Below are 26,936 nucleotides of genomic sequence, written 5' to 3'. Positions count from 1 at the left end.
TTGAGGCTCTGTGCCACCGCGAGTCTTCCCGCGCGGCGGTGCTGCTCCTTGCTCCTCCTGAGCTTGTTGTGTTTTGGTTTCGGGGAGGCGGGGGCCAAGAGTTTGGTGAAAGTTTGGAGAGTGAAGAAGGCTTGGGAAACCTAGCCAAGTCCCTCCTCTCTCCCAGCAGCTCCCCTGGCCGCCCTGCCCACCCCTGCCACCCCTCCACCCCATTCTCATCCCCACCCCCGGCCGACTTCTCAGGCTCCTCCTCCCAGGGAATAAATTTACAAGTTGCTCCAAGCTTTCCAAGGACTGAGTCCCATGAACCCCTGGGAGTGGGCTCCGCAAAGGAGCCCCCTGCTCTGCCCCATCCTCGCTGCCCTCCAGCTGGGGCCCTTGGAGGAAGTAGATGTCCTCCCCTTGGGCTAGGCTGGAATGAAGCCAGAAAGGCCTGGGGCACTTGGGAGACTGGGACTGGAGTTAGCCTGCCAGGCCCCGGCCTTCTGCACCTGCCTTCACCCTAGAGAGAAGTCTGAGCAAATTCCATCCCCTTTGGATCAGTGTCCCTGGGAACTGTGGGCACAGCTGGGTAAGACCTGGGCCCTACTCCTTGGAACTGGAGGGCTTGGGGGTCCTTTCTCCACCGACCCTCTCACTGGTTTGGTCACACCTACACTGCCTCAGGTTCTATCCTTGGGTTGGGAAGATCCCCTGGAAGAGGGCATGGCAATCTGCTCTAGTATTCTTGCCTAGAGAATCCTATGGACAGAGGAGCCTGGTGGGCTACAGTCCATAGGGTCACAAAGAGTCGGACACTACTGAAATGACTTAGCACACACGGGGGTTGTTGTATTACAAGGGCTGCAGACACCAACCTGGGCCCTCTGTTCTCACCCTGGGGAGACATGCGGAGGTTCCAATCCTAGCTAAAGAAGACTTTGCCAAAGGGAGCTTTGCTGAGCTTCAGTTTCCTGTCCTACAAAATAAAACACCTTGCTCTGGGCTGCCTCTGAGCAGCAGAGGTTGGCAGTTGGTGGGAAGGGGCTCCCACATTTGCTTGTCTTGAGGCCACCAGCTTTCAAGGAGAAGGGCCAGTTAGTACTGGCTGTCAGGGGACTGTTGTCGCCCCAGCATGTGCTCAGGAAGGGACCAGTCTCTCCTCTGCACCCTGAGTCTGTCCTCACTGTTGTCTGCCCAGGAAACCAGTTTTCTTTGTTCCCTGGGGATAGTCAGCCTCCAAGAAGCTGACTCACACATGCCAAAATCGAACAAGATCAGTTGACAAGTGAGATTCCACTTTACTAATTTACAGAGGCTCTGAGCAAGATAGCAGGTATCAGGCACAGACACTTCCTGCCAAGGAGCGCCAGTCCATTCCACCAGGCTTCTCCAGGGCCCAACCACTCAGAACTTACAACCTATTCACCTTAGAGGCTTGGTCAGAACCTGGAAGATTTGGAGACATTCTTCTCATCAGCAAGATTATTTTTGTTTTTCCTTTGTCCCCAGCCTTGCAGGTTTGTGATTTGTATTCTGTGAAGGAACTGCAGGTGTCTTGTGTGTGTCCTCTTCCTGAGCAATCTGTGGTTCCCATGGCCCCTGCCCTTGTGGATTTGTGTAGATGAATCTGTGTTTGGAGGCGAGTGACTGCGCACTGAAACAGCTCTGGGTCTCAGTGTGCATGTGTGCCCAACTCTGGGGACTGGGCCCCTGTGACCCAAGTCTCTCTCCCTCTGCCTCTCCTGCTGGGACATAAATTCTCTTTCTGGTTTCTCCCTCCCTCCCTCCCACTGGGGCTTGTCATAAAGGGCCACCACACAGGGAAGACAGGATAGAGGCTGCTGAAAGATCCTCCACGGAGTGGAGTGGGGACAAGGAAGCATAGGAGGGTGGGACAATGGCCTTCATTCCCCTTGAAGGAGTAGACTGGGGCTGGGGGCCCCTGAGAAGAGAGCACTGAGTGTCAGTGAAGCTTCTGGAACCAACATGGCCACCCCACTCTAAGGACTCCACGTGAAGTGGGGGGTGGGGAATGGGCTGAGATTGGATGAAGCGAGGGGAGGAGTGCTCAGGACTCAGTCCTGAGTCAGGGAGAAGGTGTATTTGGGATGAATCCCAGGACAAGGAGACAGTCTTCACACTTTTAGCCCATGGGGTGGGAGAAATATATTTTCCCTGGGAGTTTGGAAAAGTTGGAGATTTTGCCCACATGGGTTTTGCTAGACTGATGGCATCACACAAAGTACATTTGCATACATACAGAGACTTATAGATCTGTGCATTTTACCCATTTTGATCTAGAAAGGGCTTCAAGCAGATGCACAATGAGGTGAATCCTGAGGAAAAGCTTAGGAGAAAGATTCTGTTTTGAAAAATCGCCTGTCTCTGCGAATCAGAGACCAAAGCAGCTGTTTTCCTCCAACCAGAATAAGCCCCCAAGGGAGGCAGGATTGGGCCTAGCTCAGGTCAGAGCCGAGATGGATTCACCCCCACCATGAGCTCCCCACCCTCGACCGCTGGCCCACAGGATGGGAAGGGCATGGCCAGCCTGAGCCACCCTGGGGAGAAGTGGGGGATCAGGCCAGAGGACAGAGGGGAGGACCGATGGGGTCAGACATCTGGCTGGCTGGCTTCTTCCTGGGCAGGGCAGCAAGAGGACAGGCAGCGGCCGGGCCCCACCCACTGTGGTCTAAGGCGTGTCTCAGGAGCCTCCCAGTGCAGTGCTATTTCCTGGGAGGGCTGGGTCCACGTCAGATCCCCCTGGTGCTGACTGGTTTCACTTGTCATCATCAGCCCGAAGAAGCAAGGCCTCTGTCGGGCGGCACAGAGTGTGCTTAGGCGTGTGTCTAGTGGGATGAGGGATCAGGCCAGATGTGGGCCACTTCTGGAGGAACTGTAAGAGCTGGTGGCACTGGGCACTTGGTGGAGGGATGCTGGGAGACCCGGCAAAGAAGTAGGGGAAGGGTGGACATTGCTTTGAGTTACAGCCTGGCCTGACCAGGCTTGAAGCCCCAGCCTCAGGAGCTTCAGAAACCCACCTGGGCTCTGCTCTCAGAATCTTCCTCCCTTGAATGCCTAGTGGTCAGTGCCTAGCACCTTCCCTATCCTGTCCCAATGCAAGGGAGGGATCTAGGTTGGTTCCAGAAACAAGAGCTGCCTCTGGGGCTCCGTGTGCCCTTCAGTCCATCCTGCTGTGCTTACTCTGGCCCTGGTCCAGGGGGCAGCATGAGCCAATTACAGGAATCAGAGCAAGGGCCCAGCCTGGATCTCAGCAGCTGCAGGTAAAATTAGAAGGAGAGATTGGAAATAATGACTTTGGCCTGTCTGGGGTACAGCCTTGATGTCCAGAGCATTCAGTGTTCAGATTTCTAAATACCTTAGCGCTCTCAAAATCCAGGATTCCCAACGCCAAGGGTGCCAGAGCTCTGAACACCACAGCGAACCCGAAACCTAGAGTTCCCAGCACCCAGAGGCCCTAAATGCCCAGAGCCCCTCATGTCTAGATCTCTGGGGTTCCTAACATCCACTGCTCTGAGTGCCAATTCACTGGGAAGGAATCTGGAGTGGGGGGAGTGGCGGCCCTGTTGACCCAGTTCCCTTCAGTGACTGGCACTGCCTGAGGAGTGGCCATCACAGAAGCTGGGCCAGGGGTGGTGCTGGAAGCAGCAGCAATGCTTCCCTGATGCTCTCATCCTGTCCTGAAGTGGGATGAAGACTGATGCCCTTTCCTCCAGTCCCTCCCCACCCCCGGTCACATGACCTGTGTGAGTGAATGTCCACTAACTCACACGTATGAATGTACATCTGCTCTGTGCTGGGCGCTGTGCTGATTTCTAGGAACTCAGCCCTGAGAGGAGAGGAACTCCTGCTTTCCTGTATTGGAACCTGACCCTATATCATGTGCTGGGGTGAGACAGCATGTTTCTGAGGCCCACGTGTAGTCAAGGCCTTGGCTGTGGATGTCAGGCTGTGAGCACAGACAGTCAGCAAGTTGACGTGTCTAACAGAGCGGATCTGACTATGTCTCTCCATCAGGCCGTCTCTGCCTCGCTGCTTTCTTAACAGGTGGAGGTAAGGCCCCTATTCCACCGGATCGGGCCTCCCTGTGAGGAGCAGGAGGCTAGTCCTGGGCTAGAGGCTGACACCCAGAGCCATCCTGTTGAGGGATGAGGGATTCCTCCCACTGCCCCTGCCCACGCTGAACCCAGAGCCTCCTTGGATTGGGAGAAGTGGCTATAAGTGAAGCAGCCAACACCAAAAATGGCCATCCACCCTGGGGAGAATCCTGAGACACCACCCCCTCCTCCCATCCAGCCCACCCAGCTTGCCGACCTGGAGACTGGATAAGGCTCCTGTCTGACTCTGCTTCCCCGGGTCCTGTCTGAGTAATCCTTTCAGACTGGGAGAAGGAACAAAGCCATGATGTGCCTACCAATGGACATCACAGGGACCTGTGACATGATGGGGAGTGATACCAAGCGGGTGGTATCTGGCGGCCTGAGTGGGTGGGTCTCCATCAGCTGGCAGCACCCCACAACTCCCAGCAGCTGAAGAGGGCGACACTGGATAAGGTTTACTGGAGGGCCCTGCCTTACCAGTCTCCCCCACATGCCTTATAGCCTCTTACCCCTGGGCTAGCTCAGAGAGCAGGCTGGGAGCAGGCTGGAAGAGGGGAAAGGGTCAGCTGTGGCTGGCTGAGCTCCAAGGCAGCCAGCCATGGTCAGGGAGCCCTGGCAGAGCCCCAGAAAGGAGGTGGGAGGGGTCCCCAAGACAGCCATGGCTGCCTGCATTCTTATCCCAGGACTTCCACTTGATAGCCAGGTAAACAGGAACCTCGCTTTCCTCAGTATTCCTCAACAGAAGACTCTCAGTACTGGCTACCAATCACAGTACTGCTATGGGGATTAAACAGGGTGAAGTAGGCAGGGAAAAGGGCCTGGTACCTAGTAAGTGCTCATCCTCCTTCCTAGGGAAGGCCAGGATCCTATAAGGGGCCCACCTGGCCCAGGAGCAGCTCCCAGTTGGCCTGAGCCTTGCAGGGGTTTCCAGAATCTGTGCAGCCCCATCCCCACCCCATCCCCGTCTGCACTTGACTCCAGACTCCCCAGGAATCCTGGGCTTCCTGGAAGAGTTTCTTCCAGCGCCCCGCACTGATTTCTTGGAGCCCTAGTACCCACTGGTGACAAAATCCATCCATGGCAGTTACAGCCTATCCTTAGGGCACATCTGTCCAGACAAAGTGCTGTCTTTATGCCTTCCTCACATCATGTTTCCAAGAAAGAACTATCCCCATGTTCTAGAACTAGGGCTCAGGCAGGGTAAATAATTTGCCCAAGGGGAAAGAACTAACAAGTGGTAGAACCTGAGCCTAAACACAGGTTGGCCAGTCTCCAAAACCTATGCTCTCACCCTGCGAACCATATACACACATGGTCATGTGGTGACCCAGTCAAAGTTTTATGTGCCGTACTGATAATTGGAGTGCAGTGATGCTTGGGTGTGCGCTCACTGAAATTCTTCAGCTGTGAATACAAAATCGTGTGACTTGGTTTTGAGCACAGTGAAGTTGGGTGTTTGACCATGGAGACGTTTTGTGTGACTGTATGATTGTATTGTGTGAGTGTAACCATAGTTAGACTGGTCATTTTTGTTAGACTGGTCATTTGTGTTGTGTGAAACTAGCCATGGCAAAGTGCAGCTCTGTGTGTGTGTGTGTGTGACTGTTGTGGAGGGGTGTGTGGCTAGCTAGCGAGATTGTGGGGGAAGTGACGGAGGGCCCTGAGTTCCCAGCACCCCTTGCCTTTGTGGTCCCAGGACTGTGTGTGCTCACCATGACACGCTTGATGGGTGGCTCCACGTGCCTGATACACTCCCTTGGGCCTCCCAGGTCTTAATCCTCCCCTCACCCCCACTTTTTTTGGAGGAAGTAAGGCAAATAGTGCTGGCAATGGAATTGGCTTTCAGTTTTTCCATAGGATATTTGTGAGAGCATTTTATGAACCTTTGAGTGATGACTCCATTAAAAAATCATTTAAAAAAGAAAATATAAATAGAGCTATTCTAATTCTTTCATTTGAATTCAAGTGTCAGCTCTTATTCGATCTCCAGGTATGTTCACAGATCCCTGGGGGTCTCCAAGACCCTTCCAGGGGATCTACAAGGCAAAAATGATGTTCATAATACTACTGAATTGTTCTTTGCCATTTTCACTTGGTTGATATTTGCACTGATGACACAGAGCAGCAGCGGGTAGAACTGCTGGCACCCAAATAGGAACCAAGGCATGGCTCGCAACTGCACCAGCAGTCTCAGTCTCTCTCTTTTTGTCTGTCACTGTGCCAGCTCAGCACCAAAAAAGAAGAAAAGGCCAATTTTGCTGTTGATAAAGCAACGAAATTATAAATTTTATTAAATCTCGAGTACATCTTTTCAACATTTCATGTGACAAAGGGGAAGTGTGCATATAGAAGTATGACAGTTATCTCCAAGAAAAGCACTCAAAACGACTGAGTTGTGCGCCGAGGGTCACTTTTCTCACCGACTGGCTTCTTTCACTTAAAAGAGCACATGACAAAATAGTTACTCGGACTTGAGTTTTTGGCATGATTTTCTCAAGTGAATGAAGTGAGCCTGTCACTTCAAGGGAAAAAAACTATTGGTGTTGTGGCCACTGATACAATTAGAGCTTTCAAGTGAAAATTAGAGTTTGGAAAACTTCCATCTGCTACCATGAGTTTGAAAGCGTCCCAAGTTTCATGAGATTGGTAATGACATTAATGAATGTACAGGCTTTTTTGTTTGTTTGGATTTTTGTTTTGTTGGTTGGTTGGTTGTTGGTTATTGTCTATGTGAGATGTGTCAACATTTGGAAGATCTGATAACTAACTCAGTGAACCAATATTTTCCGAATGACCAGGGTACGAGTTCCAGAAACATGCATGGATAAAAGAACCATTCAAAAGCAAGACAGACCAATGGATTTTAATAGAGTATAATCGGTTCACTGATATAGTTTCAGATGCCACACTTAAACATCACTAACATTTAAGAAATGACACCTGTTGAGTTTTGGTGTAGTACCAAAGAGGAATAGCCACAGCAAGCTAAAAGACTATAGTTGTTGTTCTTTAGTGGCTCAGTCGTGTCCCACTCTTTTGTGAACTTTTTTCAACTGTAGCCCTCTAGGCTCCTCTGTCCATGGGATTCTCCAGGCAGGAATACTGAAGTGGGTTGCCATTTCCTTCTCCAGGGGATCTTCCCCACCTAGGGATCGAACCAGTGTCTTCTGCATTGGCAGGTGGATTCTTTACTGCTAAGCCACCTGGAGGCCCGGAAAGACTATTAACTTCTCTCTTTTCCAACTGCATATATTGTGAGACTGAGTTTTGTTTACATCTTGCAACCAAAACTATTTATTGCAACCGATTGAATACAAAAGCAGGTATGAGAATCAGTATGAATCAATATGAATATCAACAGATAAAACTCAAAAATTTTGGTGTCCTCAATATTTAAAAATGTTTTATTTTATATTGAAGTATAGCCAATTAACAATGTTGTGATAGTTTTCAGGTGGACAGGAAAGGGAGTCAACCATAGATATACATATATCCATTCTCCCCCAATCTCCCCTCCAGTCCAGGCTGCCACATAACTTTAAGCAGATTTCCCTGTGCTATACAGTGAAAGAAAGTGTTAATTAATCACTTAGTTGTGTCCAACTCTTTGTGACCCAGGGGACTGTAGCCCTCCAGGCTTCTAGTCCTTGGGATTCTCTAGGCAAGAATACTGAAGTGGGTTCCCATGCCCCTCCTCCAGGGGATCTTTCAGACCCAGGGACTGAACCTGGGTTTCTTCCATTGCAGGCAGATTCTTTACCATCTGAGCCATGCACTTTTAAGGTGGTCCTCAAATTGAGTGAAGGTCCTCAATTACTTTTAAGTGTAAAGGTTCCTAAGATGAAAAAGTTTGAGAACCACTGAATTCGAGTTTTACTTTAAAAAGGACAAAACTGTGTAAAAACTTGCTAAGAAACTAGATCTAATTTGTCCCTATAATAATGGTTATGTAAAACAATAGAGGCAATAGTTAATGCTACAATGGCTATCACATTGCAATATATAGATGTATCAAATTAATATGTAGTCCCCTTAAATGTACACAGTGTTATATGTTAATTATATCTTTTTTTTAAAGGGGATTTTATTTTTTCTTGTCATTATTAATGTATAAGAGAATAAGCTTCTTTTACTGCTTCCATCACAAAGCAAAGAAGTCACAGATTTTCAGCATTTTCACGGTGTGCCTGCTGGCATTGTCTCTCCCTTGTGGAATGTTCACCTTGTCACCTTCTCCCTGTACAGCCTGGTCTTCCTTCATGAGAAGAAAATTGATCCCTCAGTAGCTCCTGCCTCCAGGAGCGCTGACATTGGCCAGTTTTCTGGCTGGGCTGTCTGTAATTACTGACGCTCCTTCTCATCCCGTCTCTCCTGTTTCTAAACACCCTTTTAAAAAAGCGATTATTTGTTAAGGACTGTGTTAACTTTATATTTCTTTTCTCATTTAATCCTCACAATGATTCTACAGGCTAGAAACTATGATTCTCCTTTTATAGGTAAGAAAACTCAACCTCAGAAAGCTTAGGAGAACCCTCTAGGAATGGAAATGACTTGAAAGCCCTTTTAATTCATACATTCATAAAGTTGCCCAGCTGAATTTTGGTACTTCAACAATTGTTCTTAGTAATAAATTACCACTGAAGGGAGACATGAGCACAGATCCATACCCGAGCCCTAAGGATGTTTGGGTCCTGGCCCGTGAGACCCCCCATGCTGAGAGTATGTCTGAGCCCTGCTGATGATGTCTTGCCCGGACTGTTTCCAGATGCTTTATGCCGAGCCTTCACCCCCACCTCACCCCCACATTCTCTGCAATGGTTTCTCTGAGCCCTTACCTGGGGCAACATGCTTGAGCTCCTCACTGCATCCTGTATACCTGGGCCCTGTGATCCACCATCACACCAGAATCTCACTCCTGGAGTTGAGATCTGGGTGGGTTCAGACTCCAGGATGGCACCTTTTAGGCAGCAGCAGCAGAAGTGGGGGCTGGAGGGTGAGGGGAGTGGGTAGAGATGGAGTGTGAGCTGAGAGAAGCAAGCATGGAGAGGAACCTTGGGCTGTTGGCCCCCAGCCACAGCCAGGAATGTTCCCAGACAGTGCTGACCTCTCACCCCAGCCCTCTTCAACTCAGGATCTATAGCCCTCACCACTCCCACTTCAAGGACCAGCAGCCGCCTCTGGAGCAACTGGCCATCACCATAGCAACCAGGCCAGACAGGATGGGAGTGTGGTGGGGCTGCTTTAAAGACTTATATTGCTTCTAAACATAGGCCTGTTCCTCTCATCATGGTCACGTTCAGGGGCCCTGAGGACTGGGAGATCCAGACCAGCAGGGACCATCCGCTCCCTCCGTGCCTCTCAACTCAGGGAAAGAGGTTTCTGTGGTCTCAGCCAGGTCCTTGCCAACACAGTCCAAGGGGAAATTCAGGCTCTCTGTCCAGGCCCGCCCCACCCCAGCACTCTGGATGCTGGTGAACATCGGGCATTTTGGTGGCAGAGTAGGAAGGGAGGCAGGGAGGGGCTGACCCCTTGCCTCTGCCCCTGTGGGCTGAGCCGTATTACGGACAGGACCTTGTCAACTGAGTGCCTGATGGGAGGAGTAGAGGAGTGACTGTGCGAGGTGGGGGCTGCTCAGGGCTCAGTGACCTAGACAGAGGCCTTGTGCAGCCGATGAGCTGTCACGCTGGGTCTAAGCTCCTTACCTCGGAACTCGAGCCTCTCCACCCCTAAGGCTAATCCAGAGGTGAGCACGGGAGGACCTTGATAGGTCTCCAGTGACCCATGTAGCCTAACCAGCTGTGGCCCCGTGGGGGTCAGGCTTCTCTCCGGCCCTCTCTGTGAATCTCTCTGCTTCTGGGACTCCTCTGCCCACCTTGCCTTGTGTGGTGCCTCTGTGCTTTGGTCTCCCCGACTCCACGTGTATTTCGTGCCTTGTCTTTGTGAAGAGCCCTGTGGCCCCGACTCCCTGAAACCCTGGTGGGTTGACAGAGGGGCACGGACACCACTAGGAAATGGGCTACACAGACCTCAGTGACAGGGCCGTGGGTGACAGCAAGTCTTTGGAGACACAGACTGGTAGGTGATGTGAGGTCTTAGACGGCACAGGGTCTCGGTGGCAATGCATTGCGGGTGGCCCAGGTTTGAGGGACGTTGGGCTGTTCGTACTTGGCACACAGATAGGGTGACTCTGAGTTTGTGGCTAATACAGGATCTGGTGACTCAGAGCAATTTAAAATGTGTTCTTGGGCGGCCGGAGCGACAGCAGTGGTTCTTGACTAGGGCAGTTTGTCCCTCCCCTCCAGGGACATTCGGCTGTGTGTGGAGATGCGTTCGGTCGTCTCATCTGAGGGGAAGCTGTGCTATTAGCGCGTAGCGTGCAGAGCCAGGATGTTGCTCCACAGGCCACGTCACAGGCCCGTCCCACACAAAGACCTAAATGTGGGGCCGACTCTGAAACCCGACTGCCAGGCTGAAATCCTAGCTCCTGCCTTCTGCGACTCTGGGTGAATCTTCTTATGTCTAACGTGGAGTACGCAGGCAGTACCCTTCTGGAGTGCTGGGATTGCTGAGCTGACTCTTGTCAAGTGTTTGGAATTGGGCCTGGCACAGAATAGGTATCGTTTTTTTGACTCAGGCCTGGAGAAAACAAGGGTAGGTTTAAATTCAGTGACTCAAACGTTCTCTCCCTTTCTTGTTACAGTTTCTACTTCAGACAGCCTTCTTCCATCAGGAAACCACGTGGCCAAAAGCGCTCCTGTCTTATAGTTACCAACCAGGGTTCTTGGCCTTCCTTGTGAGTCAGTCCCTAAGTCGTGTCTGACTCTTCAACCCCATGGATTGCAGCACACCAGGCTTCTGCACACGTATCCTTCACTATCTCCGCAGTGTGCTCACATCCAACTCACATCCATTGAGTTGGCGACGCCATCCAACCATCTCATCCTCCGATGTCCCCTCCTCCTGCCCTCAGTCTCCTGCCCTCTTCAGGATCTTATTCAATGAGTCGGCCCTTCACATCAGTTAGCCAAAGTACTGGCCTTCCTTACTCAATAAAAAATAAGAGGCCAGACAAGAAATTCACACAAGGACTTTACTGGGGCTTCTACTGCAGCAAGGGGACACGAAAACAAATAAGTTTCGCTTGCTGGCTCCCTGAGCGGGGAGGGCAAGGTGGTTCCGTATATGGGGTGAACTTAGGGCTCTGTCCAGGGGTTGGGCCAGAGGGGTGGCTTGGGTGGTTTGCCCACCCCGAGTTGGTGTTGAGTGCAGGTGGCATGTGGAATACCCTGCTTTTGTTCCTGACCCCCGCTTTTGTTCCCAGCTCTTTAGAAGTGGCAGTTGGGTTTCTGGCCTTTTTAATATCTTGTCCATAATTTGCCCTAACTGCATGTGCACACTTATTTCTCATGCCTTATGGTTTCTTTGTATTTTTGTTGCTCCAGGAATGTTTGTCCAGATGTGAGCATTGCAGCCAAGGGTCCCAGGTCCCAGCTCTCAGCCGGTCTTTTCATATCATGCAGATGTAGTTATTTCTGAGGAAAAGAGACAAATATCTATAAATCCCTAAGAAATGGCTCTGATTGGCTAAGCCTGGGTCACTTGACCACCCACATTTTGCAGAATACCTCGTAAATAGACTAACTCTTCTATTCTCCATGAAGACTTCCCTGGTGCCTCAGCAGTAAAGTATCTGCCTACAATTCAGGAGACCAAGTTTCAATCCTTGGGTTAGCAAAATCACCTGGAGAAGGAAATGGCAACCCACTCCAGTACTCTTGCCTGGGAAATCCCATGGACAGAGGAGCCTGGAGGACTATAGTCCATAGAGTCTCAAACAGTCAGCTACAACTTAGCAACTAAAGAACAACAATGACAAATTTTTCATGACAACTCTCTGGAGTAGAACTCTTACTTTCCTCTTTTAATAGCTAAGAAAACTGATGCCCAGAGGTTCAGTAACTTGCAAATCCAAGATGGGATCAAGGCAGTCTGGTTTAAAAAGATGCACCCTTCCTTCACTGCCACCATCTTGAATGTTTATATTTAGATATATCAGGTTTTATTTTTAAATGTGCAAAAAGAAGCAACATTGTATATGTTCATAAGATGCATTCACAGAAGCATTTTCATTACAAAGAGTTGCTCATTTTTCTTTTTCTAAGATAAAGCAATTGCATTAACCATTAGTCATCTGGTTTCTTGAGTGGGCTAATGAGAGAATGGTTGTGATTTTCTTGGTGAGAGAAAACAATAAGAGCTGGTCCTGGGGTGAAGGGTGGGGTAGGAGGGAGGAAGGGACCTTGGTGATGAGCAGAACTAAGCCTAGAAAGAATCTAGACTTGTCCTTGTCCTGAGCTAGGACTGCCATGGTTGACAAATTCTTTGTTTGGATGATGACCCACGACGGGACTCAACCTTTCAACTTTCCCTGAAGCATTGATAGGGATACAGCACAGTCAAATCAATAATTCACTAATAATACATCTGCTGTCAGTTGCACACATCTTGAGGGAAAGAATGCCTGCATTGTGAGATTTATCTTGCCCTAGGGCCAAGGGTGCGAGACAAGGGGCATAGATAGACAGGTGTGCTACTTATATCCTTATTCATATCACCTAATGCTTCTTAGGTGCTCAGTATAAGGAATAAGCAGATGAAAGCATGTGAGTGGGTTGAACAGGAGGAGGAAGTTTCCCTTGGGGAATTTGGCATCAGAGGTGGGGTTACAGTGCTCTCTAGTGGACACTTTGTGAATTTACACAATATCAGACGATGAGGCAAGTTGGTTTTTGTTTTTGTTTTAACCAAGGGGTTCCCTCTTCAGAGTGTTTGGGAAGCAAGCCCATAAGAAACACTGTGTGTGTGTGTGTGCGCGTGTTGGGAGCTATGCAGCTTTGCCTAACTTCACCATGCAGAAATCAGGAAATGATTAGAGAAGAAAGCTGTGCGAGTAGTTGATGGCAATAACCCAAAGATTTTATTTAAAAGGTGAGAAAACCCAAGGCTGTGGAGATAGGAACTTCTCCCCTCGCTTGACATGGACTAAGGTGATTTAAATAAGGCACAGCCAGTAACTTTCCAAGCAGACCTGGATGACTGCCTGGGTGATTCTAGATGTTAGTTAAACTGAGAAATACTCTAATTCCGCTGATTCCCCTGATTCACCCGGAACAAGAAATAAAAAGTGCTTTGCCATTATTTAAAAAAAACAAAACAAAGCAAAAGAAGAGAAGGACCAAGAGATAGTATGCCCACAGTAAACAAAAGTACATTTTTTTTCAGGATGAGAAAATAGAAGGGTTTGGGGGGAAGGGCATGTAAGAGGAGATGAGTTAGAGATTTCAACTTAATGGTGAATATTTTTGTCTTTAAATATGTGTTTAACTTTTTCTCCTTCTGAGAGGGTACCACACTCTGTTTCCAGCCAGAAACTGTCTTTGATCCAATTGGATTTAGAGCTCTTTGGTTAAAAATTAGTATCTGGGGATTTAGAAAATATTTTGTTTGCTTGAATGGCTTCTCTTAAGTTTGTAAATGAATTGTTCTACTATGAGCCTAAATTGCTCTTGGCAAAACTGTCTTTATGTGTTTAACTGGCCAAGGTAAAATTTGTTTCATTTATGAACACAGTAAGATGAATTAAGAGACATTGAAAAAGCTGAGTTATTCTGATAATGATGTTAAGATGTTTTTGGTTTTGTGTGTGCAAATAATCGATTAGTATAATAAAATTTAATTGAAATTGCTCATTAATGCACCATTATAACTTGAGCACATCTGTGCAAATATAACTGTTTTAGTCTCTTCAGGTCATAACAAAATACCATACACAGAGAGGTTCAAACTTCAGGCATTTATTTCTAACATCTCTGGAGGCTGGGACATCCAAGATCAAGGTGCTGGCAGATTCAGTTCTTGGTGAGAGCCTTCTTCCTGGCTTCCTGGCTTGCAGAAAGTTACCTTTTTGCTGTGCATACACATGGTGGGGAGGGACGAAGGGAGAGAGAGAGGGAGAGAACGATGGAGAGAGAAAGTTTTTGGTTTCTTCTCATAAAACACTAATCCCATTATGGGGGCCTCACCTCATGATCTCATCTAAACCCACACACGTACCTCCCCCAAGTCCCACCTCACAATGTAACAGAGAACAAACCTGACTCCATATTGGAGCTCTTGCTTTAGCTCGAACCTGTGTGCTCTGTTTCCTGTGCCTACTCCTGCTGGCTCTGCACCCTGGAAAGGAATGCTGCCTACAGCCTGAAACACACACCATAGCTCCTTTCCAGGGCTCTGACTCCCAGGCTGGACTATTGAAGATATCACAATTTACATTCATATGGAGCTAATTTTTCTCTTTTGGAGATTTATAGGAATATGGTGACGAGACCTAGAGTGGACAAGACCAAAGGATATCACATTCCCTCTGGGGTCTGGTCAGCACCAAGAAGTTTGCGACAACCAGCCACATCCCCTACCCTTTCAGTATAAAAGAAGCCTGAATTCTAACTCGGGTAAGATGGTTCTTTGGGATACTTGTCATGTGGTGAGCAGTATGAGCTTGGACTCGGTAACAATATTATCATATTAGGGGTTAGGGTTTCAACACAGAAATTTTAACACATAAACACTGAACTGAACTGAACATAAATTTGGGAGAACACAAACATTCAGTCCATACACGAACCATCCAGGAAAGATACTCCTGATCACTACCTTCTCTGTCCTTCCCAAAGCAACCATTACCCTGACTGCTGATCCCCCACAGTAGATTTGCTTGGTTTTGAACTTTTTATAGTTAGAATTATACAGTATATATGCTTTTGTGTGTGTGAGATTCATTCATGTTGTTAGGTGTAAAAGCAGCTTATTTGTTTCTATTGCCGTATAGTACTCCATTGCATGAATACACAACTATTTATTCATTCTAGTTTTTCAGTTTTTGATGACCAGAAAATATAAATATTTTGGTACACATACCTAGGGTTTGGATTGCTGTTCCCCAGCATTTGCATACATCCAACTTTTACAGATATCATCAAATGGTTTTATAAAGTGGTTGTAGCAATTTACACTCCTACCAACAAATTGTGAGAGTCAGCCATGGTAAAAGTATTTATCCCACAGAAATTGGCAACTTCTACAAATCACACTTTCTTTCCTAGTGAGCCAGTTGTTAAATAGTTACCAGTACACCACAGCCAATACACACTATCACAAAAACTTCATATGTTTTTCAATTCTTGGTATTATCAGTCCCTTTCTCCCCTCAAAAGAAATAATAGAAGATATTTTAGTTCAAAATTTTAATTGAATGTATTTTAACTAATATAAGACAGAATTTAGAGGTATTATTTTTATTTTATTAAGATAAAAACTAATATAACATTGTAATCAACTACTCTCTAATAAATTTTTTAAAAGATCAGATATACAAGCAATCAGATATCTTTTACTTTCTATACACATACACCCCTCAAATTTAAAAATGATAAACTTAATTTTCAGTCTTTTCAAAATCATACATACTTTTATGAAAAATTAAGTTTTATTGACTCAACTAGGGTTTTCTTTTGCTCTGCAGCATGCAGGATTTTCATTCCCCAGTCAGGGGTTGAACCCAATGCCCCCTGCATTGGGAATGCAGAGTCTTAACCACTGGACTGCCAGGGAAGTCCCCAAACCATACATCTTAAAGTCAAGGATGAGGAAAAGCCAGGATAACCTTACATTGTTGGTGCATCTCAAATCTGTCAGAATGTCTATCATCAAAAAAGAACATAAATAAAAAATGTTGGCGAAGATATGGAGAAGAGAGAATCCTTGTACACTGTTGATGAGAATGTAAATTGGTACAGTCACTGTGGAACACAGTATGAAGATTTCTCAAACAACTAAAAGTGGAACTTCCACATGAACCAGGAATTCCTCTCCTTGGTATATATCCCCCCCAAAAAACAACACTAATTAAAAAAGATACATACATCCCAATGTTCATAGCAGCATTATTTATAATTGCAAAGATGTGGAAGCAACGTAAGTATCAACACATGAATGGGTACAGAAAATACAACTTTATGGATGTGGCGTATACCACATCTCAGCCATAAAAAAGTATGAAATTTTGCCTTTTGCAGCAACATAGATGGACTTGGAAGGCATTATGCAAGTGAAATAAGTCAGACAGAGAAGGGCAAATATTGTATGATAGCACTTACAGGTGGGATCTAAAAAAATACAACGAACTAGTGAACATAACAGAAAAGAAGCAGACTCGCAGATACAGAGAACAAACTAGTTGCCAGTAACACTGACTGTAAGAGAGAAGGAAAAGAACAATTCATACACCCATCGACCACAGAATGGATAGTTTGTGGTGTAGTCACACATGGAATACCACACAGCAGTAAAAATGAAAATGATATTCCTTTTTGTGCCACAACATGGCTAATCTTCATAATTATAATTTTGAGTGGAAAAGCAAGTGTCAAAAGACTACTCTTTTCACTAAGATCAAAAGCAAATAAAAAAACCAATAGCTTATTTAGGCATCAACATATGTGATAAAACCCTCAGATAATTGTGACCTCCTAGGGGAGGCATGAGTATTGGATGGAAGAGAAGTGCGTGGTAGACCTAAGTTACTGATAATAGTTTAGCTCTTGGGATGAGTACCAAACTCATGGGTTCTCATTATATTATTTTAAAAAATGAAATCAAGAAATGAATAGTCCTCACCATATCATCCTTTACTACTAATAGGATCTTCATTGCATTCAAACTCAACCAGAGAGGATGACCAATCTCACCCCTAAGGATGCCAGACTCTCAGTCCCTTGAGCGTTTATCGCTGCAACTATTTTTGGTGTGAATCACTGTATTGGTCAAAGTGCTTTGTGCAAACTACAGAATCTAATACTCAGTTTAAAAGAAAGGGATGCATTACAAGGTACTAGGTACTGTGTGGGCTTCCCTGATAGCTCAGTTGGTAAAGAATCCACCTGCAATGCAGGAGACCCCAGTTCGATTTCTGGGTGGGGAAGATCCGCTGGAGAAGGAATAGACTACCCCTTCCAGTATTCTTGAGCTTCCCTTGTGGTTCAGCTGTTAAAGAATCTGCTTGCAATGTGGGAGACCTGGGCTGGACCCCTGGGTTGGGAAGATTCCCTGGAGAAGGGAAAGGCTACCCAGTCCAGTATTCTGGCCTAGAGAATCCCATGGACTATAAAGTCCATGGGGTCGCAAAGAGTCGGACCCAACTGAGTGACTTTCACTCACTCACTCACTCAGGTACTGGGTAAAGCTGAATTTTTGAGGCAATAAATTGTGACTGACGCTAATTATGAATAACAAGAGGCTCTCATAGGGTGGGGTCCCTAGAACAGAGTCTGCAATGGAGATTTTTTTAATATTTATATTTTTATTACTATTTGTTGCTGTGCTGGGCCTTTGCTGCTATGGGTGGGCTTTCTGTATTCGCAGAGAGTGGGGGCTGCTCCCTAGTTGCAGTGTGCAGGCTTATCATTGCAGTGGCTTCTCTTGTCGTGGAGAACGGGCTCTAGGGTGCGTGGGCATCAGTTGTTGCTGCGCGTGGGCTCAGTAATTGGCTCAGCTTGCAGGCTTCAGAGAATAGGCTCAATAGTTGTGGCCCCGAGGCATTTGGAATCTTACTGGACCAGGGACTGAAGAGGTGTTCCTTGCTTTGCAAGATGGATTCTTAGCCACTGGACCACCAGGGAAGCTCTAGAGGTTCTTACTTAAGATTCTTATTTAAGAGATTTATTTTACATCTTAATTTAAATTCATCGATATTAATTAAGATTAATGAATCAATCTTAATTAAGAGATTATTTGTTTATTATATTTATTTAAGGAGTGCTCTTGGGAGTTGATGAGTGAGGGAAATGAGACAGGACAAGAGGAAGAAAGTTAAACATGAATTTGGAAGTGTTCTCATCTGGAGACTGTCCTCAGCCTGGATCTCAGGGGAGCATCAGAGCATAATGGTACCACAGAACTGGCTCCCGCTTCAGGCAAGTGGGATAGGCTAGCCCTTTGTACCTGAGAGAGGGTACCTAGCTTCCAGAGGAGTTGATTTCCATTTGGCTGGGAAGGGGCCACCGGCTCTGACAGAGATTGGAGTTGGGTGCACTGAGCAGGGCAAAGCCCTGTAAGTGACTCAACACCAACCTGACCTCACTGGGAAGGGCGGGGGAGGTCAGGGGTGGAGGAGGGCAGAGGTGGGGAGAGCAGAAGAGGGGACTGTCTGTGCACCCTGGAAGTGCAGCCTGAGACCTGGGGGCTTGGCCTTGCGAAGCAGTGATCCCTCATCCCCATGGGTACGCAGAAGGACAGGCCAAGCCCTCCCCTTAGCTTCTCATTCCAGAGAGTGCCAAGCACATCAACCCACCCCAGTCATCAGTATCACCCTTCCTGTTACTCAGGCAGAGTGAACTAGGCTTCTCTCTTAGCAACCTGCTTCCCCCTCCCTCCTCACTACTCTCTGCAGCCCCAGCCTTGGCCTTGATCTCAGGCTTTGAAGGTGCTGGATTCAACGTGATGGCTGATTCATTGGGTGATAGGCAGTTTTCCCCCAAGCTGCCTGCCTCAGTCTGGAGTGGATCATTCTGGCCTCATAGGACAGCAGACCAGGAGGCATTAACCCCTGCTCTGCCAGCATGTCTCTCTAGGACCAGAACCCAGGATTCTGGAAATTTTTCTCTCCAAGGTGGCACCAAAGGGAGCCTTGTGGAGGGCTTTGGCCACTCCATATACTTCCTCATTCTCACCCAGGCCATCCTGGAAATACTTAATCTGAATAAAAGCAGTGTCCCCTGGCCTGCCCCTTTTTGAACACAATTGCCACCTTATGTCTATACTTTCTAGAGCCACCTGTGCCTTCTGCACACTTTCCCCTGCCATCTGCTCCCGGGGGTCAGCCCCCACCTTCAGCAGAGATTTATACCTTTCCGAATACTCACACAGGAAGCCAAAGCCAGCACAAGCTGGTGCCGGAAGTTCAGAGGCTGAGACAGGCCTGGGTAGGAGCTATTTCAACATTCCAGTTCTCCCATCCTTCCGGGTGGCTGGCGGATGGGGGCATCTCGGCAGTGTGGGGTGGGGGGCCTGAGCATGGGGTAGGAGCTTTCTAGGAGGGGCCTTGACCAGACGAGGCTCAGCAGGATCCCCCCCAAGTTGGTGGTCCCTCCTGCACTTAGTCCTGTCTTGAAGGTGCTGAGGGAGAGGGTGTAATTTATGACACTATTAATCTTCTGTAATGATGTGTGGTTGTCTTACCAGATTGGAGATGCAATAATCCATTTCAGCACATTTATTCACTGTCTACAATGTATTTTGGAGCATCTACATGGAGAAGGAGTAATTTCTTATTTGGCTAAGCAAAAAAATACTTTTGGACTATTAGAAAAAAAGAGATGCCTATAGGCAACATAAAAATGTTTGTAAAGATTCTGGTTTCAAGTAATTTCTGTTTCCTAGGATGTGACACTGCAGATACCCGAGTGCACATTTATGCACAGGAGAATACACATATGTGTATTACGGGACATTATATTATGATAATTGAGATAATTAATAAACTTGTAAACTCTCCCTTATCAGCACTGCACTCTGCCTGGCACACACACAGAGTATGTTCAGTAAATGTGCATCTGTGCTCAGTCGCTCAGTCATGTCTGACTCTTTGCAACCCCATGGACGTAGCCCTCCAGCCTCCTCTGTCCATGGAACTTCCCAGGCAAGAATACTGGAGCAGGTTGCTGTTGCATCTCCATGTGATCTTCCCAACCCCAGGATCAAACCCGCCTCCCCTATGTCTCCTGAATTGCAGGCAGATTCTTTACCGCTTGAGCCATCAGGAAAGCCCCTCAGTAAATGTTAGGCGAGTTCATTAATTAACTGCTGAACAAGGAACTGTGTGGTGACATTTGATTCTGCTTTTGCAGCCCAACCCAGGAGTGCAATCTCTGAGTGAGAAACTCTTAAGTGACTCAGCCAGGACACAAGGCACGTGTGCTATGCAGGCGGCCCTGGCACCCTGCTTCTTGCCCGTGACCCCTATTGCTTCCATGCGTTTCCACGCCTGGCGTCCAAAAGCCCACCTGCACCTGCGATTCTCGGTTGAGGGCTGTCCTGGGCCCTCCCTTCCGGCCAACAGGGGTTGGTGGGTCAACACCCAGCTCCCACACCCTCGGGCAGTGTAACTGAAGACCAAGTTCCGCCCCGTCTCCTAGAGCCCCCAGGTATGGGGGCTGAGCGCCAGCAGCCCACAGTGCCAACCCACCTGGTAGCGCCTCTCCTCTCTGATGCCCTGCTGCCTCCACCTCCGTCTCCTGCCCTCCTGACGCTTCTTGGGACCACGTCCCCAGAAATGACATCAGATCCTTGCTGCAGGGTCAGCTTCTTGGGGAACCCAAACTGAGACAGACACATTTAATCACCTGACTTCTAACAAAGCACCCGTCATGCGATCGTGTGCTTGTGCCTGAAATGCGGTGAAAACAAGCCGAACCATCACCTGACATGTTTCAGGTGTGAAATCCAGACTCTGATCCTCTAATGAGCCCCGCGATGCCCCAGGGCAAAGGGCTCGTCTACTTTCTTAAATGAGCTCAGCTCAGTGGCGGTTAGCAGGGCATCCCTGTCCTGAGTGAGGCTGGCCCACCTGCAAGCCCAAGGCCCCTGTTAATCAGACAAAGGATGTGCAAGCAAATAAAACATTTTAATTAAGGCTTCATTGGTAAGCCAGATGGGCCAACCATGATCTAATCCAAAGAACCTTGTACCCTTGTAGCCTCTGTTCTAAAACATCCAAGCACGTGTCTACAGGGGCCTAGAGGCACCTCCTCCCGGTTAGCTCAGGCACTGGAGGATCCCTTCTCTCCCAGTTTCTTCTTGTTTGCCTTCGTCTTTTCAATCATGGTCTCCACAATGACAGCAGTCTCTTCGTACGTCTGGATGCTCTCAGTGGAAAACTTCTCTATGGATTCCATCACCTCCACCTTCTCATAGGCCAGCTTCCTGGGAGGGCTTCTCGCCAGCCGGCTGCCGCTCCGAGCCCCATGCCCCTCGGACCCACCCAGAATGACCTGAGGCCCTTGAGACCGGGGTGTAGACGGCCCCTCCGGACCAGGCGCCACCATGGGACAGGGCCCTCTGGCCCCCTCCTCCTTCTGGTCATCCTGTTTCCCCTGAAGCCCCTTCAGTTCTTTGGCATTTTTCTCATCCCCTTTGTCTGCAGGGTGCGGGGTGGGGGGGCGTCCATCTTCTTTCTCCTGCAGGGGCCCCTCTTCCTCCTTCAGACCTTCTCCTTTCCCCTCAGGGGGCTCCCCTTCCTTCTTCACACCATCTCCTTTCCCTTCAGGGGGCCCCCCTTCCTCCTTCACACCGTCTCCTTTCCCCTCAGGGGGCCCCCCTTCCTCCTTCACACCGTCTCCTTTCCCCTCAGGTGGCCCCCCTTCCTCCTTCACACTGTCTCCTTTCCCCTCAGGGGGCTCTCCTTTCCCCTCAGGGGGCCCCCCTTCCTCCTTCAGACCATCTTCTTTCTCCTGGGGGGGCCCCTGTCCCTCCTCCAGAGGGGGCTCAGGCTGCTGGGGAGAGGGTTCCACGCCGCTGTCAGGAGGCACAGAGTCGTCCCCCTTAGACACCACCACGCCCCCTTTGGCTGGGACAGAGAAGACACAGAAGCCAGGATCCACGAAACTGCCATCTCCGGAAACCATCACGTACCGCCCTTTGGTGTACAGGTCGGCGGGGGGCTCGGGTTCTTTGGGGCCTTTCACCTTCTCCTTGATCATCTTGCCTAGTTTCTCAAAGGCTTTGCTTATCTTGCCTCCATCTGGGACATCCTCCGGAGCCCCTTCCTGGGTCGGGGGACTTGCTTCTTCATCTCCTGGTTCAAGCTTAGACTCGCCCTCTTCTTTGATTACCACCCGCCCCGGCTTCATGTCCTCTGGACCTCTCAGCAGTGTCTCTTCCAGAATTTCATCTGCTCTGTCTTTTGCTACCATCTCCTTTTTCTTCGGAAGGTTCTTGGGGAGGCCTTTGAGTCTTGGTTTCGCCGCAGTTATATCCTGCACAGCCCTGGTGAGATCTTTGAAAAAAGAAAAAAGGAGGTGGGTGCAATGAGTAAAGGCCAATGAAAGAGGAAGAAAAAGTATTTGTTGAAAAATACATGCCTAGCACTGAGGTGGGGTTTCCTGGTTGGCTGGTTGGCAACAGGTAGGATACATGGCCCACACTGAGGACCCAGCCCTGCCGGCCGCTGTGTGACTTTGGGACAAGTCACTTGGCCCCTCCGGGTTTGCAGAGCAGAGGGGAGGCCCCCACAGTTCCCTTCATACTGGGTACAACTTACTGAGATCCGTGTTTCTCCTGCAATAACATTCTGTGGGAGCAGGGCCTCTGCCCCACCCCAGCACCCTCACCTCGAGGTCACAGGGGACACTTGGATCCAGACCAGACCAGGAAATCCAGTCCAGGGAGTCACTGTCACCTCAGGCTTCCCCAAAGGAGCAACTCAGAGTCAACCCACCTTCCTCTGATGGGTTTGGAATAGCCTCCAGGCACACCCTTGTCCCCCTGCACCCCAAACCAGATAAACACCGCCACTCCTTGCTCACCACCCCCTTCCTCCTGTGCAACAAGAGGAAACGATGCCCTTAAACCCAGAATGGGAATCCCCTGGGCCAGAGGCCACATTCACTGCTTCAGACCAGCCAAGAGGAGAAACTTAAAGTTTCAGAAAACACAAAGTTTCACCCTGTCTCATCCAAAAGGCAGGCTTTTAGTTCCAGGTGGCACTGGTGGTAAAAAAAAAAAAAAAAAAAAAAAAAACCCGCCTGCTGTTGCAGGAGACATAAGAGACACAAGTTCTATCCCTGGGTCAGAAGGATTCCCCTGGAGGAGGGCAGGGCAACCCACTCCAATATTCTTGCCTGGAAAATCCCACGGACAGAGGAGGCTGGCAGGGTAGAGTCCATGGTGTCGCAAAAGAGTCAGACATGTCTGAAGTGACTTAGCACACACACATACATCTGAAAGGCTTTCGAGATTTACTAACACAGTGATTTTTTAACTTTTTAACACCAAAGTCTTCTCCAGCTACCCTCCTCCCTTTGTTAACCAGAGGACTTGGGTTCACAGAGCCAGGGCATCCCACAGGGGTGACCCTCAATGACAGAGCAGAGTGAGCAGGCATGGCGGTGCAGGTCATGAAGCCACGGGGGAGGGACACAAGGGGGACATGTCAAAGCAGGTGGCCAGAAGCAGGTGCAGAATGGGGTGCTTGCAAGACCAGTTGCTGAATTTCAGGGCCTGCTGTTCAAAACTGTGAAGAATTTCCAGACTGTGACAGTAAAGCATCAAGCCCAGCACCCTGCACACAGCTACGGGCCCCTGGAGCCAGCCTGGGTGTCTGGGGACCCCTGCCCCTTCTCCCATCTCCACAAAGCCCTCTGAGCTTTCTGAGACCCTGGGATTTGACGGCACTGGAAGCCAGGCTTTCCTTCCTCCGGGCACCGTTCTGTTCGGTCCTGACTGGGGAGACTGAGCCATGAGTGGACATCTCACAAGTGCGGGAAACCGCCACAAAGGACCAAGTGTTGAAGGCAGAAGCTCCACTGCCCACCAAGCTCTTCCTGCTCAGCTTTGAACGGAAGAGAAAACGAACAAAAGTTGAGCATCTACTCTGCTCCTGATGCTAGATTAAGCACCTTTGCTTAAAAGAGTTCATTTCACTGGGGGAGGGGGAGGGTGGATAGATACATTTCATTATCTACTTCTCGCCAGTGTAAATGTTAATTGCGATTTTCCTCCCCAGTTAAATGCCTCATGCTCATGGATGGTGGCCTCTCGTGTGGCCTGACTTTCTCCTTGTAAACTCTTAGACTCAGTCACTCGGCACCAGTGGGAGGACATCCGCAGAACGAGGAAGGACCCCACATAAAAGCACTGAATTTCCAGCTGGATCGGAAGGGAGCATGAATGTTACATTTGGAGACAAAGTCGCTTGATTTTTTCCATTTTCCTAGGACAGAAAAGTAGAACAAGCCAGAGTTGGGGACTCACCTTTCCCACCATGCCGAGGGCTGAGGGAGGCCCCATGGCTCGCAGTGTACAGGGTGATTGGAGTTTCAATGAAGGCAGAGCTCAGCCTGACAGGAAGAACCAGAAAGAGGGAGGTCACCATCGTTAAGTCATCAAGGCAAACAGAATGGGGTTGTGGGGTAAGAGGGAGGCTCTAGTGTCCAGCAAAAATGAACAAGGCTTCCTCTAGATCCAACAGCTCAAGAATCACAAATGTACTCACGCATTGCATGATGATGGGAAAGTCATGTCATAAACTGTGAAACACACATAAAAAATGGTAAGGTATAAATGACTGATAATCTAAATATGCCACTTTTCTGTTGAACAGGAGTTCTCTGTGTTTTCGGGTTTTTTGTAAATAAGAGAGGGTTTCCCAGGTGACTCAGTGGTAAAGAATCCACCTGGCAATACAGGAGCCGCAAAAGACATAAGTTTGATCCCTGGATAGGAAAGATCCCCTGCAGGAGGCAATGGCTACCCACTCCAGTATTCCTGCCTGGAGAATTTCATGGACAGGGGAGCCTGGTGGGTTACAGACCTTAGGGTCTCAAAAGAGTCAGACACGATTGAGCATGCACACCACCCCTAAAATAAGAGAATGGCCAGCCCAGGATAAATTATTTAGGGCAACCAGCATATGATTCTCCAACTTGTTTTTTAAAGAATAGTTTCTATAACCAGAGATAGCAGGAAGATAAAAGCAATTGAGACAAAATGTAAACAGCTAGTGAATCTAAGAGGATTCAGAATTTCCTTGCTCTGTGCCTGCAACACTTCTATCAGTGTGAAATCATATCAAAATTAAGAGTTCTATATAAACACACAAAAGAGGTACCCAGTTACCTTTTGATGAAGTCCTGCCTCCAAAACAAAACTTTTCACAAAGACATTTAAATACCAGTTCAAGACATTTTGTATATGTGTGCATGAAGCATTCACTGTGACATAAATATAATTGAGTTCAGCACAATACATTGACCGGAACTAGAGAAAACAAAAGAAAATCTTCCTTTTCCTGCAACACATTAGAGCACTCATATGCCAAGACAGAGCCCCAGAGAGAGGACAGAAGTGTCCCTGGGGGAACGCCTGGGTGTTTCTCTTTTATCTCAATCTAAACCCCCCAAACACACTCACACATTGCATGATGATGGGAAGGTCAATCATAAACTGTGAAACACACATAAAAAAATGGTAAGGTAGAAATTGCTGATAATCTAAATATGCCACTTCTTTGTTGAACAGGAGTTCTCTTTGTTTTGGGGGCTTTTTAAAATAAGAGAGGGCTTCCCAGGTGGCTCAGTGATAAAGAACCCGCCTGCCAATACAAGAGCCACAGGAGATGTAAGTCCAATCCCTGGGTTGGTGGAAAGATCCTCTGGAGAAGGCAGGGGCTACCCACTCCAGTATTCCTGCCTAGAGAATCCCATGGACAGAGGAGCCTGGTGGGCTAGGCTGAACTGAAGAATCTCCACTTAATAGAGAAGCAGAGTCCTTACACTGGGAGGCTGGCCTCAATCCATTCTCCACACATCTAGGGCTATAGGTACACAGGTGGATACAGTCATATATGTAGGCATGGGTACGGATAGGAATAATGGAGACACCATTGTAGATGTGTATGTACACAGAGACAATGCAGGTGCCAATGGTTTATACATGTACATGAAGACGACGGAGGTGTAGACAGTTTATGCATGTACATAAAAATAATGGAGATGTAAACAGTTTATACATGTACATAAAGATGACAGAGACATGGACAGTTTATGCATGTACATAAAGACAATGGAGGTGTAGACAGTTTATGCTGCTGCTGCTGCTAAGTCACTTCAGTCATGTTCGACTCTGTGCGACCCCACAGACAGCAGCCCACCAGGCTCCTCTGTCCCTGGGATTCTCCAGGCAAGAATACTGGAGTGGGTTGCCATTTCCTTCTCCAATGCATGAAAGTGAAAAGTGAAAGTGAAGTCGCTCAGTCGTGTCCGACTCTTAGCGACCCCATGGACTGGAGCCTACCAGGGTTAGGGTTAGGGTTAGGACGTGTACATAAAAACGATGGAGATGTCGATAGCTTATATATGTACATAAAAATGATAGACATGTATACAGTTTATACATGTACATAAAGATGATGGAGATGTAGACAGATGAAAACCATGGAGGTATAGGGTTAGTAGAAGGAAAGAAATCTTAAAAATTAGGGCATAAATAAATGTAAAAGAAACAAAAGAGACCATAACAAAAATCAACAAAGCCAAAAGCTGGTTCTTCAAGAAGATAAATAAACTTGACAAACCATTAGCCAGACTCATCAAGAAACAAAGGGAGAAGAATCAAATCAACAAAATTAGAAATGAAAATGGAGAGATCACAACAGACAACACAGAAATACAAAGGATCATAAGAGACTACTATCAGTAATTATATGCCAATAAAATGGACAACTTGGAAGACATGGACAAATTCTTAGAAAAGTACAACTTTCCAAAACTGAACCAGGAAGGAATAGAAAATCTTAACAGACCCATCACAAGCACAGAAATTGAAACTGTAATCAGAAATCTTCCACCAAACAAAAGCCCAGAGCCAGATGGCTTCACAGCTGAATTCTACCAAAAATTTAGAGAAGAGCTAACACCTACTATCCTACTCAAACTCTTCCAGAAAACTGCAGAGGAAGGTAAACTTCCAAACTCATTCTATGAGGGCACCATCACCCTAATACCA

The 26,936-nt window shown here is 47.9% G+C and overlaps 1 protein-coding gene and 1 long non-coding RNA gene across 3 annotated transcripts in view; one reads left to right on the top strand and one right to left on the bottom strand.

Moving 5' to 3' along the window:
- The first annotated feature begins 10,653 nt into the window (after positions 1-10,653).
- Positions 10,654-16,082, top strand: LOC147360913 (uncharacterized). The gene is made up of 2 exons (XR_015139491.1): positions 10,654-14,611; positions 15,682-16,082. It is a non-coding gene; the product is annotated as an uncharacterized LOC147360913 (long non-coding RNA).
- A 4,737-nt stretch (positions 16,083-20,819) lies between these two features.
- The window catches only part of BFSP1 (beaded filament structural protein 1), a 38,961-nt gene continuing 32,844 nt past the window's right edge, over positions 20,820-26,936 (bottom strand). For both annotated transcript variants that reach the window (XM_086333829.1, XM_086333830.1), the window contains exons 7-8: positions 24,186-24,271; positions 20,820-22,209 (exon numbers count right to left, since the gene is read on the bottom strand). In XM_086333829.1, coding sequence (XP_086189955.1) covers positions 20,975-22,209; positions 24,186-24,271 — 1,321 coding nt within the window. In that variant the 3' untranslated portion in view covers positions 20,820-20,974. The remainder of the gene's footprint in view (positions 22,210-24,185; positions 24,272-26,936) is intronic.

The sequence above is a fragment of the Bos grunniens genome, chromosome 13, assembly GCF_055505025.1.
Source record: "Bos grunniens cultivar Pamir isolate PY7600 chromosome 13, Bosgru_T2T1.0, whole genome shotgun sequence".
Taxonomy (NCBI): domain Eukaryota; kingdom Metazoa; phylum Chordata; class Mammalia; order Artiodactyla; family Bovidae; genus Bos; species Bos grunniens.
Note: the sequence above shows the minus strand (reverse complement) of the source record. Positions and strands in the feature narration are given on the sequence as shown.